General features: G+C 37.0%; 1 protein-coding gene across 2 annotated transcripts in view; it reads right to left on the reverse strand.

Annotated features, from left to right (window-relative positions):
* SUPT3H (SPT3 homolog, SAGA and STAGA complex component) overlaps nucleotides 1–18,413 on the reverse strand; it is a 268,160-nt gene that overhangs the window by 77,408 nt on the left and 172,339 nt on the right. For both annotated transcript variants that reach the window (XM_063317327.1, XM_063317336.1), the window contains one exon: nucleotides 17,994–18,127. In XM_063317327.1, the coding sequence (XP_063173397.1) occupies nucleotides 17,994–18,127 (134 nt within the window). The remainder of the gene's footprint in view (nucleotides 1–17,993; nucleotides 18,128–18,413) is intronic.

Raw genomic sequence — 18,413 nt, forward strand, 5'->3', positions numbered from 1 at the left:
TGGGCTGGATTGTTCTTTGTTTAAATATTACCAGTAATATATTGCATTGATTCCATCTGTAGACTTTGAAAGAAACTAATAAAAATGTTACCCACACCCACACACACACCCATGACATTTAAACCTGCCCTAAATTTTATTCATTCACAGTTTCATAGAATCTAGAATTTCAGCAGAGATCTTTAATGACTTTGCCTCTGAGGACGTGCAGAACTCATGTGTTTTCATAGAGGAAATCAAAAAATATGTTTAATTACAGAGTAACAAAAGTCTTTAATTCACTACTTGAACTTGTTAAATCATATCAGCATAGCTGTGTGGCCTATAACTCATGTGCATAATCAGAGTTTTAAAATCTCACGTTCTGTGTACTATACAGTACATTCTGTATTTGATGCAAAGCTCCTGGATATATTGGCAGATTCTGGATATATTTAACAATTAGAAGCACAAAGGCGGTCTAGCACATCTTCTCAGGAGCCTGACCATTTCCCATGGTTTCTGTTGTTAGAAATATATACATATATGTGTACACACACACACAGGTTTGTAAATACCACCCAGGAATCAAAGCAGGCAAAGGAATTCTCCTACTATTCGCAATAGCACCATTGTCCAATAAGCAAATTAAAGTTGTTTATTGTTAGCAATGTTTAAAAGTATTAGGAAGGGGGATGCTTATAACCCATTTTTAAAATGAATTTTGCAGCAACTGTTAAAAAGTCAGCGATTTGCCTTCGAGACATCTCCAAAAAGAACCTCATATCAACTTTGGTTGGCAAGAAGCCTATTTGGGGGTACATTTTCTTCTATTAAAGTCATTGGTCTTCCACTGTTTATTCAAATAAGAAATGTACTATGAAAGCAGTTTGGTGCCTGTGGTGCTGAATTATTGCTATGTAACACTCAAGAACTGGAAATATATCCCTAAACTAGAAGTCAGAGTGACAGATGAATAGTGTGCTTTTTAATCCTGAGGGGATAACCACTGAAATATAGCATTCAGAATGCAATATTGTTTGCGTATCAGTTCAGATTTTTTGATAGGAAGGGCTTTTCTTCCTGTGTACAGTGGGGGCGAGTAAGTAGAAGAGATCCCCATTATAACACAAGTGGCAACAAGTCATTTTATTTAAAAGAAAAAAGAAGTTCAATGATAATATTTTGAAAAGAATTTAACATACTTTCCACTAAAAAAAAAAAAGAGAGAGTATAATGTGTTGACTTTAAAATTCTATTTTCTTTACCTTATCATAACATATCAAACTTATGTTGGTCAAAGAACCTTTTTGTACAAACAAATCAAAACCATGGCTATAAAGGAGTGCTGGGCAGAGATTGCTAGATCTGCTTTGAAGGTTCTACACAGGGTTCGAAAAATACCCCTGCCCCAACCTGGGCTGCTCCAGGGGTAATACCTTCTAATATTCCCTGGATCAGAAGCAGATTCCCATTATCCTCCCCTATGTAGGAAAAGCATAAATGCCAAAACAGCTGTAATATTTTTGTTTTTTCATCTAAATAGGATGAAGTTTGCAAATAAATCAAACCATTATGAGACAATAAATACTGCGAAACTCCACAGATATTGGGGGGGGGGAGCTTTGAGCTACAATTCTTTGAAATTTGATTTCTTAATATAAGGAGAATGCTTTTTGCTTTCTTCTAGAAAGGAATGAAATTTACAAGAAAGCTAGATCATTGAGGATGATGCCCATTACATTTCACTGGAATGGCACTGAGATTTTGGGTGCTTCCAGTGATCACAGTGAGCTAGATGTCCTTAAAGGAGCAGGGATGGCATTACAGTGGAACTGGAGCCCAGATTGACAGAGATTGGCCTGTGCAAGCCTTTCCGGATAAAGGAGAGATCCTGAGATTGCCCACTTGCACTCCGGATGGCCGCTCCTCGTGAGCAGACTGCGAAAACTGAAGTTTTTTATTTATTTATTTATTACTCAAATTTAGCCACTGCCCATCTCCCCCAAAAGAGGGACTCTGGGCGTTTTTTGTGGTTGGCTCGTGAGTTGAGTGGCTGGGAGTTGAGGGAATCCAATCAAGCTCCTAGCTGTAATTGCAGTCTATCATATGGACACAAAGCCTAGCTGTAGCTCACTTCTTAGCTACTGTGGTTGTAATTAATTTACACTTAAAGAGGGATTTTCTAAGTGGCAGGATAAGAATCTGAGTTGTAATTCTTTTGGGACCACAAAGGAATAAATAAAGAAAAGGGCTTTAAGGACTTTATATATTTTTTTCTGGCAAAAAGCTTAACAAGGAGCATGTAAGAAAGTTTAAAATGGATAAAGGGGAGAGTTATTTTGAAAAATTAATTTTTGGTGAAAGTGCTTTTGAATAAATTGGGATTAAATTAGACAAACAAACCAGGCCTGGGAATGCTTTCTGTTTACTATTAAAGAGTGCAGACAATTGGTGGGCTTTACAAAACAAAAGATAAAGGTAGTATGAGCCAGACTGTGATACTGATGTAGATGTGGGTGGAAAATATGGAGTGCCATTAGAGACAGAAGTGTTAAAGGCACAAGAAGAAAAAAGAAGAAAAATGGGATGGGAAGCTTGCCTTTTCCCCCCTCTTGTAGACACTTTTCCTTAGGGATTACAATATTATAATGACAACTAGAAAAGTGGCAACAATGGAGGGGAGGGGAGGATCGCTAGAGCAGCCTGCAGAGGAAGGAATTACAGTGGATTTGGTTCAGAAAATGTTTCAGGAATTGGGAAATAAATTAGCAGAATCACTTGATATTAAACTGACTAAATCACTTGATGACAAACTGACAGCTTTTGAAAGTTAGCATTACCCACAATGGAGGAATGGTTGGTGAAAATGATGGAACTTGCTAAGGTTGCCAAATTGACTGTATTGATTAGAAAAGAGACAATATCTACATTTATTGCTGACTGAAAACCCTTATAAACCTTTTGCATAAAACAAAAAAAAATGAACTTAAGATTTATGGTTTTGATGATTAGACAGAGTGGATTATAGAAAAGGTATGTTGTAACCATAGAGTCTTCAGCAAAGGATCGTTACCTTGTCGTGGTGCTGGAGCTTGAGCACCTCAATGATGCCATGAGCTAAACAGTGAAGGGACACCCAAGATGGGAACGTCATGACAGAGAGGTCAGACTAAACGCAATCCCTGGGGAAGGTAATGGCAACCCACCCCAGTATTCTTGCCATGAAAACTAAATGGATCAGTACAACCAGAGATATGTCGGTATACCATCGGAAGATGAGACCCCCAGGTCGGAAGATGGTCAAAATGCTACTGGGGAGGAACAGAGGATGAGTTCAACTAGCCCCAGACGTGATGACGCAGCTAGCTCAAAGCTGAAAGGACGGCTAGCGGCCAACGGTGCTGGTGGTGAACAGCGAATCCGATGTCCTAAGGATCAACAAACCATTGGAACCTGGAATGTAAGATCTATGAGGCAGGGCAAATTGGATGTGGTTATTGGTGAGATGTCAAGATTAAAGATAGACATTTTGGGCGTCAGTGAACTGAAATGGACTGGAATGGGCCACTTCACATCAAATGACCACCAGATCTACTACTGTGGACAAGAGGACAACAGAAGAAATGGAGTAGCCTTCATAATTAATAGTATAGTGGCTAAAGCAGTGCTCGGATACAATCCAAAAAATGATAGAATGACCTCAATTCGAATTCAGGGCAAGCCATCTAACATCACAGTGATCCAAATATACGCCCCAACCACAGATGCTGAAGAAGCTGAAGTAGAGCAGTTCTATGAGGATCTGCAGCACCTACTGGACAACACACCTAAAAGAGATGTTATTTTCATCACGGGAGACTGGAATGCTAAGGTGGGCAGTCAGATGACACCTGGAATTACAGGTAAGCATGGCCTGGGAGAACAAAACGAAGCAGGACACAGGCTGATAGAATTTTGCCAAGACAACTCAATGTGCATAACAAACACCCTCTTCCAGCAACCTAAGAGACGGCTTTATACATGGACTTCACCAGATGGACAACACCGAAACCAGATTGACTACATCCTTTGCAGCCAAAGGTGGCGGACATCTATACAGTCAGTAAAAACAAGACCTGGAGCTGACTGTAGTTCCGATCACGAACTTCTTCTTGCACAATTTAGGATCAGACTAAAGAGATTAGGGAAGACCCACAGATCAGCTAGATATGAGCTCACTAATATTCCTAAGGAATATGCAGTGGAGGTGAAGAATAGATTTAAGGGACTGGACTTAGTACATAGAGTCCCGGAAGAACTATGGACAGAGGTTGGCAGCATTGTTCAGGAGGCGGCAACAAAATACATCCCAAAGAAAGAGAAAACCAAGAAGGCAAAATGGCTGTCTGCTGAGACACTAGAAGTAGCCCAAGAAAGAAGGAAAGCAAAAGGCAACAGTGATAGGGGGAGATATGCCCAATTAAATGCAAAATTCCAGAGGTTAGCCAGAAGAGACAAGGAATTATTTTTAAACAAGCAATGCATGGAAGTGGAAGAAGACAATAGAATAGGAAGGACAAGAGACCTCTTCCAGAAAATTAGAAACATCGGAGGTAAATTCCAGGCCATAATGGGTATGATCAAAAACAAAGATGGCAAGGACCTAACAGAAGAAGAAGAGATCAAGAAAAGGTGACAAGAATATACAGAAGACCTGTACAGGAAGGATAACAATATTGGGGATAGCTTTGATGGTGTGGTCAGTGAGCTAGAGCCAGACATCCTGAAGAATGAGGTTGAATGGGCCTTAAGAAGCATTGCTAATAACAAGGCAGCAGGAGACGACAGCATCCCAGCTGAACTGTTCAAAATCTTGCAAGATGATGTGGTCAAGGTAATGCATGCTATATGCCAGCAAATTTGGAAAACACAAGAATGGCCATCAGATTGGAAAAAATCAACTTATATCCCCATACCAAAAAAGGGAAACACTAAAGAATGTTCAAACTATCGAACAGTGGCACTCATTTCACATGCCAGTAAGGTAATGCTCACGATCCTGCAAGGCAGACTTCAGCAATTCATGGAGCAAGAATTGCCAGATGTACAAGCTGGGTCTAGAAAAGGCAGAGGAACTAGGGACCAAATTGCCAATATCCGATGGATAATGGAAAAGGCCAGGGAGTTTCAGAAAAACATCTATTTCTGTTTTATTGACTATTCTAAACCCTTTGACTGTGTGGACCATAACAAATTGTGGCAAGTTCTTAGTGGTATGGGGATACCAAGTCATCTTGTCTGCCTCCTGAAGAATCTGTATAACGACCAAGCAGCAACAGTAAGAACAGACCATGGAACAACGGACTGGTTTAAGATTGGGAAAGGAGTATGGCAGGGCTGTGTACTCTCACCCTACCTATTCAACTTGTATGCAGAACACATCATGCGACATGCTGGGCTTGAGGAATCCAAGGCTGGAGTTAAAATTGCTGGAAGAAACATTAACAATCTCAGATATGCAAATGATACCACTTTGATGTCTGAAAGCGAAGAGGAACTGAGGAGCCTTATGACGAAGGTGAAAGAAGAAAGTGCAAAAGCTGGCTTGCAGCTAAACCTCAAAAAAACCAAGATTATGGCAACCAGCTTGATTGATAACTGGCAAATAGAGGGAGAAAATGTAGAAGCAGTGAAAGACTTTGTATTTCTAGGTGCGAAGATTACTGCAGATGCTGACTGCAGTCAGGAAATCAGAAGACGCTTAATCCTTGGGAGAAGAGCAATGACAAATCTCAATAAAATAGTTAAGAGCAGAGACATCACACTGACAACAAAGGTCCGCATAGTTAAAGCAATGGTGTTCCCCATAGTAACATATGGCTGCAAGAGCTGGACCATAAGGAAGGCTGAGAGAAGGAAGAGAGATGCTTCTGGACTGTGGTGTTGGAGGAAAATTCTGAGAGTGCCTTGGACTGCAAGAAGATCAAACCAGTCCATCCTCCAGGAAATAAAGCCAGACTGTTCACTTGAGGGAATGATATTAAAGGCCAAACTGAAATACTTTGGCCACATCATGAGAAGACAGGACACCCTGGAGAAGATGCTGATGCTAGGGAGAGTGGAAGGCAAAAGGAAGAGGGGCCGACCAAGGGCAAGGTGGATGGATGATATTCTAGAGGTGACGGACACGTCCCTGGGGGAGCTGGGGGTGTTGACAACCGACAGGAAGCTCTGGCGTGGGCTGGTCCATGAAGTCACGAAGAGTCGGAAGTGACTGAACGAATAAACAACAACAAAAAACCATAGAGTAAGAGGCAAACTTACAATTCTGCTGCTGTAAAGAAAATTGGAAGGTACTTCTTCTGTATCTTTTTTCTTTTCTATTTTTCTTTCTTTTTTGCACTTTTTATTTTCTCTTTGATCTCTTCCTCTTTCCTTTTTTATTACTACATATTAGTTTGTATTAGCTTTTTACTTTCTTTTTAAAAATATTAATAAAAACAAGGAATTGCACTGAGATCGAGGTAGGCTCTTTTAAGTTCATTTAAAAAAAACCTCAGTTTGAAAGACTGGAAATGACCTTTGCCTTCTCTTCTCACATATTTCATACTTTCTGTAACATGGTCTTTTTGTGACCATCAGGATTTAATGAAAGATGTAGCACAAAACACTCCTTGATGCATTTTTTTCTGCTTTATTTATACAGTAAACAGCCTATAGGTTTGTACATTTGATTTCCCAACCTAGGTTTGCAATTATACTTTACAATTAGGTAAACTAAGCATAGTGTCTCCCACCTTCTCCTACCCATTCTAACCAGCAGGAAAGGAATGAAGCCATGGTTTAAGATTGCACAGAAATTGCATGAATAGCTTGCATCTACCTTCATTACAAAAGATGGAGAGATACTACTGTGCGAAGTGACCATTTTAAGAAAGGAATGTAAGCTGAAGTAAAACATGCTCAGGAAAAAGTAGTTATCTAGAACTTACTGGCACTTAAAAAAAAATATTGAGCCTTGACAATCTCTCTCCAAGAATGGTTGAAGAACCTGAATATGGAATTGCTGTTTTTTTATTAATATATTTAATATATCCTTAATATCTGTTTTCACAATAAAAGACTAAAAAGGAACTAATTGTAAAAGAAAATGGGGGAGAGTTAGGAAATTTTAAAATGGCAACTTGTCTAAATAAATGGAAAAGATTGTAAAAAATGAAAAGATAATTATTAAGGATTCACAAGCACAAGGCAAGAATAATCAATACACATTTGCAAGAGTAAATCCTGCCTCACTTACTGCTTTCAGTGTCAACCAATGTGGTTATAAGATAATGTGGTAGAAATTGTTTACTTGTGGTTTCTAAAGTTTTTGAGGAAGTCACTAAATTCTCCTGAGCAAATTCAGCAATCATGGGATAAGAGAAGAGGATCTCTTACTGTTGATATATAATTGAGTAAGGAAAAGGTTACAAGGATCAGTATTGGACTGCAGTATTTTCATAGACAATGTGGACTTAGAGATAAGCCATGAGTTGGTTAAATATAGCAATAGCAAATTGTTAGTTTTACCAAAAAGCTGTAATGAAGAACTACAGAAACTTATCATTAACTGGGAAATGATCATTAAAATGGCAATTATAGTCCAATGTAGTGATGTACACCAGACCAAAAAAATCCAAACTACATATATATTGATAATGTCTGAGCTAATAGTACTTGACCAAAGGGATGTGCATTGTACAACTGATGTAAGAAAGGCAACAAACTGTTCCAGGAACAAATGGCTGTTATGCAATTTGAGTTGGTTAGTTGTTTATTCACTGAATTTATGTGACAATCCATCTCACAGCAGTGACTCTGGGAAACAATTTAAATATACTTAAAATCTTGTATAGTATTTCTGTAAAATCCAGAACATAAACAAAACATGTAACATAAATGTCTTATGTTGTATGTGGCAATGTACAGAATTAGCAGTTCTGTTAAGTACAAAAGAGTGTAACAAAAATGTGGAAGTTTTGGACTGACTGGTCCTAAATATTGGAAGAATTTAAACTTAGGGGCTTGTTTATTAATGGCTTAGATGAGGAAGTTGAAGATGATGTAAAATTGGGTGGGAAAGCTAATACCCTAAAAGAAATAAAACTCAAAATATTGGTAGATAAGAGAAATGGTCTGAGAATAACAGGATTAATTATGATGCAGAGTTATGCAGTCAGGAAACAGACATCAAATGAACAGATACAGATGACAGGAAATTATAGTTCCCATGATTCCTGGGATTCAGACAAACTGGATAAGGCTCAGTGAAGAGCAATGCGGATGATCAAGGAACTGAAAAATAAGTTCTTTGTCATGAGACTGAAGGGATTAGAATTATGTGAGTTTGAGAAAAGATGACAGGGGATGGGATATTTTAGCACTTTTCAAATAACTGAATGAGCTTGCACAAAAGAAGGGCATGATCTTTTTTCTATTATCCCAAAGTGCAAGTCAAAGAATACGGATTGATCAAGTGCTAGAAAAAATGTTCTAATCAATAAGAGCAATTTGATGGTAGACCCTATTATTCAGAGAACTGATGGGTTCCCCTTCCTGTGATATGTTCAAGCAGAAGTTAGCCATAAATCAGGGATGCTGTAATTTGGATCCCTGCTCTGAGCATGGATCAGCATATCCCCCTTCAGTTCTAATTTTTTGGTTTCCTTCCATCTCATTCCATACTCAGCATTCACCCAGGAAGACCTCTAGCATGCCAATTATTGTTCTGGGGAAAAATGACCATTTGAGCTGCCATTTAAGATGTATTAGCTTTCTTATTATTTTTGTTTTTTTCCTTCAATGAGAAATACATTTAAAACATTTAAAAAATTGCATAAAGCTCTTATTGTCCCATCCCAAAATTATATACTGCCCAGAGTCATTGTTGAGATGGGTGGTGGAAAAATGCGATAAATAAATAAATTAGAGGGCACCCAAGATGAACAGGCTGGAGCCGCTTTCTCATAATTCCAGGGGAATATGAGGGACAGGGTAATTATCCTACATGTGAGCTAATCTACTCGTGACCTTTTCACAGGCATTCAGTCAATCACTGTGTTGGCTAGGTAAGCCTTTGATCTGATCCAGTATAATATACAAGCAGAAACACAACCAAAGAAAGATAGAGTTGCTATTTGCCCATCAGGGCATTCTCTCAATTCTCTTAAAGGAGTACCACAGGTCCATGACTTAGTGGTCCTCCTAGTCCCACAGCTACTGCTTGATGGGCAGGTGGAGGCTGTTTCAGGAGGGCGTTTGCCCAGATCTGGCTGATGAACTAGCTATGGCCCTATTTGGAGTGGTATGACCTTGCAATAGGAACTCTTGCTCTCATTACTACTCAGTTGGACTATTGCAACGTGTTTTACACAGGGCTTCGCTTAATGACCACCCAGAAATTGCAGTTGGTACCAAGTTCATTGGCACTAGGCATCAGAGGCATGTTACACCTGTGCTCTGGGCCCTGTACTGGTTACCAATAGGCTTCTGGGTGCAATTTTCAGTTGCTGTTTTTGACATTTAAGTTCTATATAGCTTGACAACAAAGTATTTTCAGAATTGCCTCCTCCAGCTTGAAGTGACTCATTCAGTTTGCACAGCCTGGGAAAAATTGCTTGTGATTCTTCACTTCCTGGAGTAGTATCACTGCATGGTCCCTTTGCTATAGTCTTCCCCTGTACGTTTTATTCACCCCAGCATTGATGATCTTCTGAAAGCAGATTAAGAATGAACTCCTCCAGATGGCTTTTTAAAATTTGGTTAAGATGATACCTTCTTATAACTTCTCTTTCTCTTTTTTTAGTTGTTGGCTACATCCATCTCTCTCTCTCTCTCTCTCTCTTTCTCTCTCTCTCTCTCTGACTGCCCATCTCAAATACATGACTCTTGATTTTTTATCATTATTCTTTTATACTGTTGATGTTCTAGCTTTTTTTACCTTGAATATTTTTCGTTTGTAAATTAGCAGTGGTATAGAGATTATACAACAAATTACTTCTGAATGAATGTGGCTCTTGAAGAGAAAAAAGTTTTCCATTTCTATAATTTTAACATTGCACACTATTATTCATAAGAAAATCAATGGAATTTTTAGTGACAGGACACTAAAACACAGTTCGTTCATTCATACACACATGAACACATACACTAAGAATAATAAGGTGAAGTAATTAAAGACGTGACATAAAGAAAAATAAATATAGCTAAATCTAGTTTTTATCAACACCTTTCCTTATGCTATTCCTTTCTATCCTTGCTAACTCTCACTGCTTCCACTACAACCACACAATGCTTTGTACAGTGTATTTATTCTTTAAAATTCTCATCTCTTTCTTTTTTAAGGATCTCCTCAGCTCCATCCAACCATGACTTCCTTAGTTTTTCTCTTCCTCTTGAAGAAGAGTTCTCCTTCCTTATTCTTTTCTTCATTTTCTGATTCTATTTTTATTATTTTCATATAATCAAACAACCACAATGTACTTTTAAAATTTATCTCTCTTGTATGAAACCCACGTTCATTCAGCACCCATTCATTCTTGACACTATATCTTCCAAATTTATCATACATATTTAAGTGTGCACTGCATTCAACTTATTTTTCCTGACATCCGTCACTTTCATATAACCAAGTGGGAAGAAACACAGTCTTCCATAAAGCCATTTTTGCTACTTTTGCAAATATTTCAAATCACATACTATTCACTACTTTTCTACCAGCATTTGCAGATCTTAAAATTTCTCCATCCACTTTCCCATCTTTACTAAACTTTCTACATATGTATGCAAATTTACCAGCTTGTTTTAGTTTGTTGCCATTTATGACTAGCTTTCCTTCATTCACTCCATTTTCCTTGTGAAAGACAATTATCTTAGCCTTTAATACATTGATTTTCAGATTAATTCTCCTGCCTGGATTGTAGAATCTAACAATCACTGCAAATGACTGTAAATGAGTTGAGCTCTCTGCCAACAACCCAGCAAAAGTACATACACATTCACATCCCCAAATAACACACCTCTATGCTCACCACAAGTGTTCTTTGTTATCTATTCATAAATACATTAATTATCTAAGCGTTATCATACATGTCTTACCCTCTGTTCAGTGTTGAACAATTCATTGTCCAGTCCATTAATTCCCATGCTTGCTTGACTTACATTTTAAACTGCTCTCATTGCATTCAGCAATCAGCCTTCAACTCCGTACTTATTAATTGATCATACACCTTTCCAAATTGACTCATTTTATCACAATACAATAATCTTTATCACATTCATACATTTCTCAATGAACTTTTGAAGAGCAAAAAATCAGGTCTGCCACTCCCTGTGTGTTGTCACACTGCATTTTTTGCTCCCTGTTACTTTTCATGTCATTTTATTAGAATTCTGCCAAAACCGCCCCAGACATACTTAACAAACTAATTGTGCCATAGTTTTTACATTCACTGGTGCTACCTTTCTCTTTTTACAGGATAAGAATAACAGCATACTACCTTGCAAGCAACCATACTGTTCCTTGCATCCCTCCAATCTGGGGGCATATGCAGTGTACATTACTTTTAATTTAATGGAGAACATCTTAAAATAACTTCAACTGATTTGCTTTTTCTGTTTATCCTACAAGCAAAATTTTCAAATTTATTAGTATCAAACTAAATAACCAAGCTATATGCTGCTCATTAGAAACTTCTCAAAAGAAAAATAACAAATTAGAATTGTACTAAAGTGCATCTGCTATGAAAAGGTATGAAATATTTTATAGTTAATAAATCTTTGATTAGTAGGAGAGGTAATTCAGACTGTAAGTTTGGAGCAACACTGAATTAGACTGGTTGCTAAAGATCTTATTTTCATATACCTTACTTCAGTACCAGTGGTTGCTAATATTTAGAATGTAAACCCGTGGGATATAACATTAAGTTAAACCAAGGATCTCAAATCAAAACAAAAGACTCCTTTTACATTATATCATTTTCATTTTCTTCATACTTATTCTCATGTTTAGATCAGAAAATTTCATTAACAAAGATACTTTTTAATAGCCTATCCATAGTATCCATAGTAAGTAATTGATTAAGCTGATTTTAATCAAATTGTTTTGTTTCATTCATATTTAATAATCACTACAGTTTAGATTATTTTTTATCAGTGACACAAATACCTATCTATCTATCTATCTATCTATCTATCTATCTATCTATCTATCTATCTATCTGCTTTTGAAACAAAAAGGATTTAACTATAATTTTTAAATTAAAATTTCACAAAGACAATTTAAAAATACAGAGTAAACAATATTTGTTTTCTGTATAACTCATCATAACTGAAACCATACTGCCAAACAATCATATCCTGTTTGGGCCATAATGACATCAGAAATCCATGTTTATCATCTGCTTTGGACAACTTAGCATGTTTTTGGCCCAGGGCAAAGTGGAAATGAAACCATTTGCAGCTGGCCAGACCAAGATAACCACACATTTCTGAAGTAATTGATACCTAAAGGAACATAGCCTTTAGATCACAGTTCATGATTTAAGCACACTAATTCTTTAAAGGAGGTCGTTAAAGATTTTAAAGCACACACTGGACTTACTCCAAGAGTTAACATGCAGAAACTATACTAAACATGGCAAATAAGATATTCTATACTTCTTTATGCACTAATTACCACCTTCTTTTAGGGAATGGAATATATTTCCTGCATTGTTTTAAATGTCCACAGTATTTTTAAAGAGCCTAGGCCAAAACATTTTTAAATGGTCCAAAATAATAAAATACCTCATTGTCCATAAAACCCTTGAGAAAATCGAATGTAGTTTTTCCATTTTCTAGTCAATTTTAAGATTCCAAATATAACAGAAAAAGTTTGTTTTATTGCTTCTCTCATTTTTAAGTGTTCACACCATATAGTTTAGTGGAATTTCCTTGTCTCTTTTTTTGGATTTAATTATAGTTTAGTCTTACATCTGCACCATGGTCAAGTGTGTTAGGACTGGATTTGCAAACACTAGCCAGGAAGAAACCCAGTTAGTTTTATCCCTAATTTGCTTTGTTACAAATGTAATGTTACGTCCTAAGTGATGGAGAGTGAAAATTAACATTACATTGTAGAAAATGCATGTAAATGGTGAAGCTTGGTTTCTCTGTTATATCCACATCCTAATTTTCCTTCTGATCTTGTCTTCCTTCTTGACAAGAATAACATACTGTACAAACAAGGAAACTACCAAAATAAAACGAGCAGGACTGATCTTCATTTCATAGTTTATGTAAGTTTTCCAACCTGTCAATTTGACAGCAAATTCCTAAAGATAAAGAATTTATTGTAGGTCTCCTTCCATCATTAAGTTGCTGCAGTGCTGTCCTGATAGTTCCACATTTAATCATACCTCCAGTTGTAGAATTCTATGCACAGTTTTCTGTCCAAGTTGGAACCTTGAAAAAACCCACCAAGCATACAAATGAAACTATTTTCTCAAGTGTGCTTAACACATATTCTCAAAATTTCAGAAGGGTCCCTAGTGGTAAATGGTTGCTATCCCTGGATTTAGAGACAGCAGGATACTCGTTCTAGTGTAATAACTCTCCACAAAGCATTTTAAAGCCTTTTTCCTTCATTAATTAGTAGGAAGTGACAACTACTGGGCCTTAGCATTAAAACTGAGGCAATCTAAAATTGGCATAACTGGTAGTCCAGTTAGCAACAGGGACAAAGATTTTCTAAGGTACCTCATCATGACTGGTGAAGCAAGAGAGTGACAAATTTGTGATAAAGAGAAAAGAAGAGAAGGAATGTGGAAAGCCCATAGCAGTTTATGAGTTCTTAATTGTGATTACAGGTAGTCCTTGCTTGCCAACCACTTATTCAGTGACAGTTCAGAGTTATGATGGTGCTGAATAATGAGACCTATGACTACTCCTCAAAGTTCCAGCCATCGCAGCATCTCCACAGTCACATGATCATGATTTGGGTGCTTGGCAAATGGCATGCATTTACTACTGTTGCAGCATCCTAAGGTCAAGTGATTCCCATTTGCGACCTTCACAGCCAGCTCCCAACAAGCAAAGTCAATGGGGAAGCCAACAGGAAGTTGCAAGCCGCAGTCGCATGATGTCACGCTTAAAGACTGTGGGTGATTTGCTTCACAACTGCAGCTGGAACTGACATTGTAAGTTGATGCGGTACTGTGACATTTCACTTCATGACTCCATACGTTTAGTGATGGAGTTGCCAGTCCCAGTTGTGGTCACTAAGTGAGGACTGCCTGTAATAGATCAGGTCCCAGTGAGAATAGGAATTGAGATAGTGTAATTATAGAATAGCTTTAAATGCTGTCAGGTATGGAAGCTGAGCAGGTGATTAGAACAGACTGACATTCCTCAACAGAGTCTTGGATATCATGAAAAGGAGACCATATTGAGACAATTTTAAATGTTCTGTCAGGTACTTTAAATCCCATCAATTAGATATAGGAAGCATCAAACTACTATTAGACCTTTTACTAAGTGTGTTAAGAACTATTATGATGTTATATATCTATTAAACAAGGAAGCACAGAAAGAAAAGAAACAACAACAGGTAACTAATATATGTGAATGTCTGAGAGTCAGTTTGGTCCAGTGGTTAAGGCAACGGGCTAGAAACCAGGAGGCTATGAGTTCTAGTCCCACCTTAGGCCTGAAAGCTGGCTGGGTGACCTTGGGCCAAGTCACTCTCTCTCAGCCCAACTCACCTCCCAGGGTTGCTGTTGTGGGGAAAATAGGAGGAGGAAGGAGGATTAGGTATGTTCCCCGCCTTGAGTTATTTATAAAAGTAATAAAGGTGGGATAAAAATTAAATAAATAAATAATAAATAAAATGTGTATATGTCCACATAGAAAGTCCAAATTTCTATTAAAAGTTTAAGAGGAAAACTGAATGCAAATATGTCAGCAAGAATGAACAAAGCTGCCTACACTGTGATCCTTGAGGTTACAAAAGAAAAAAGTAGAGAGGAAAAATTATGCTGTGAAGATTTTAACTGGTACTTCCCAGAGTCCAGAGAAAGATTGGCACCGGTACAAATTAGCCTAGGGGCCAGGAAAGCTGTATAAATTTAGATATCATTGTGTTGAACATATGGCTAGCTTGATAGAAACTTTTGCTTTGCAGATGTTGCCATTCATCTTCCTCCACTGGAAAAAGGAACTTAACCTATAAAGTCTCAAACTGAGGGTTGCTTTTGTCTTATGATACTACAGTAATTGTGCATTTGGACTCAGTTCAGTTGGACTCCCAGATATTTATGTTTTGGATAAGAGTCTTATTTGCTCATTGAAATGATCAATATTGTTATGAGAATGAATTCTTTGGAGTAACTCCTATCAGCTCATCACATGTACATCAGATGTACAGTATATCTTTATCCTTTCAGTTTGCTACTACAGATGCAACACAGTCATCCAGTCAATCACTCAGATGTCCTTACTAAAAAGACTGGTCATCCAAAACATTGTATTTTAACATAGGTGATCCTCATATTCCTTACGTCCCATTCTATATAAAACATTTTATTTATTTATTTATTTAGCGATTTTTTAACGCTGCCCATCTTGCCCCATAAAGAGGGGCTCTGGACAGTTTATTTTCTATTTGTTGGACTGCTATGAAACCTCACATAATTTTTATAGTCTAACCTTCCCTTGCCCTCCTAGAAACACTACTACATTCAAAAAATTGTGCATTAAATCTTTTCCTCTTTTTTTAGATAAAAAAACATTCTTAGAATATTATACCAAAGTCCCAGCCTTAGGAGAACTGGACAGATAACAATACAAAAATGGAGCGTATCTCATACTTCTCCTAATATACTGTATAAGCAATAATCTATACATCAGAATTTATAGCAATAGTTTATATGAACACGTAGTTGGAGCGTGAAATCTCAATACAGTAAATTTTCTCTTTGTACCTAAAGCATTCAAGAAATAATTTGGAAGGCTAATATCAAATTTAACAGAAAAAATTGCTTAATTTGATTCAATGTGTAGCTAATGTACTTCAATTTTATTTTAAACACATTGTTTTGCAGCTGAAATAGCAACTTCCAGAGCTTATAAAATCAGACAATACTTATACACTACACTGAAAATTTGCTTCACATAGCCTTTTTGGGCAGCCCAGAATACACCATATCCATATAATTTCAGCTAACATACAAGCAAGGCAACATGAAAAATAACCTCAAATCTCACAAATGGAAATAGTGCCATGTGGTACATTCAGGACTGATCGCAAAAATACATTTTGAATACTTTCTAATATGACAGCTTTCAGCTTGTAGGATGCTTTCCCTAAAAAGATCTCAACTGCACAGGAGATTAAATTATCTTACTGGAAATGTGCAAAATTTAATGTAGCTTAAATAACTTGAAGAGCCAACTGTTGCAACTGTATGCTCACTTACTCCAAATAAAGTTATTTTTCAGCATGGATTAGCAACCCAATGTTTACTTTCAAGTGGACACCAGGCCAAGAAAATCTTTAAAGAGAAAGTCTTGGATATCAGTGCCCAGACTGATTTAGAGACACTTGCAAGCATCAGATGTTTAAAATGGTTGGCCAGGAATAAAATGATATTTCAAATAGAAAAACATCTGATAATGGGTTTGACACAATATCAAAGAACAGCCCTTACTAGAGCAAGATTTGAGTTGCTGGACTCCATGGTAAAATAGGGTCGATTTCACTGGATGCCATACTATGAGAGGAAGTATATATATGGACCTCAGGTATAGAAGACATTGCACATGTCTTATCTGAATGCCAATGATATGCCCCAGCAAGGGTCTTCTATTTAGAATTTTGTATTTAGAACCTATATTTAGAACAGCCTATTGGGACTGCAACAACTGATTGTTCTCCTTCCTTCCTTTATATTTAAGCTGTTCAGCTGAGAGCTCGTTATCTAGAACAGATTGGGGTCATGTGCAAAGGTGATGCGCTTATCTGAACATACACAGTTCTGTCATTTGGTATCTTTATCCTTATTTTATTCTTTTGTTGGTTGATGCTGTGTTGTATCTTGATATGGTCAATTGACTAATCAATGAATTAATTAATTAACTAGCAACTAGATGTAACTGAAAAATCTTATTCTTGCACTGATCTTAAAAGTGAGGACATGCTTGAATGGCATCTGTACTAAACCATTTCCAACTCAGATGGAAGGATATTGGTTAGCTGTTTAATATTTATATGGAAAAAAAGTAATACAGACACTGATTGTATACCATGCAACATGCTGTCTCCTGTCTCCTCTGTCTTCTTCTGCTGACATTGGCAGGATGGTAGTACTTATCTCCTTTCCTTGTTCTACTCTATGCTCCCTACCCTTCCTGCTCAAAATGATTCATCACTATCCTTCAGTCTTGCCATTTTCTCCTTGCTAGACTCTCACTGTTAGTTGTGATCTGCCTGCTTATAAGTAGGCAGATTAAAAACGTGAGTGGTAACTAACGTTTACTTATAACATTCAGAATAACGTTTTTCTCTCTTTTTGGTTTTAATAGGGCTTTTAATATCATTTATTTATTTGATTTTTCCTGGGAGTAGTCTCATTAAAGTTTAAAATGTAAACAATTAAAAATGATGGAACATGAGAAGGAACTCCAAAGTACTGGTGGAAATCTTTTACAAGTGTTTACTTCATGAATCTTGCAAAATAATATATTTTGGGCTGGGAATCTATGTTTATTGTTTTGCCTTTTGCTTTAGCATGTGACTCTACTTGCCTGGCCAAAGAACGTTCACATTGAACTCACATTTACTCTATCTTAAGGGTCAGTATTATAAGTGGGTGAATGCTGTGCATGAAGAATTCTCCTGTAAAGCAAGGAATTGGACTAAATGGATTTAATTTCATTTATTTTAATTTAATTTAACCTAATTTTGTAAAGTAAATAGTTTTTATACTTTGTTTAGAAAAAAGGGTAGAATTTACCTCCATTCTTTCTTGTTTTACATCATCTACCTCATCATCTTCAAACAAGGCTAAGAGTTCTCCAGTCTGATCAATAGAAATAAGAAAGTCTTGAGCAATTTTCTGCCGTTTGTTGGTGCTGCTACTGAATTTGTCTGAAAGAGATCAGAGAAGAAAAATATACAGCTGTTTTGATGCAAAACAGGGGTTCCATTAAAGCTTCTAAACAAGGGTTGAAATCAAGTCAGCTGAATGAAGAAGACCATTTTAATTAAATTCTCCCTGCAACCCCATCCCCCATGACTCCTGAAAGCCTATACTAGAAAGCTGAGGAATACCACTAAACAGTGAAAAAGAACTTTGGACCATTTAGTGTACAGAAGACAACTCTGATAAGGATAAGACTAAGGCTTCTTGAAAAAACAATCACTTCGGTATCAT

The sequence above is a fragment of the Candoia aspera genome, chromosome 1 (assembly GCF_035149785.1).
Source record: "Candoia aspera isolate rCanAsp1 chromosome 1, rCanAsp1.hap2, whole genome shotgun sequence".
NCBI classification, from domain to species: domain Eukaryota; kingdom Metazoa; phylum Chordata; class Lepidosauria; order Squamata; family Boidae; genus Candoia; species Candoia aspera.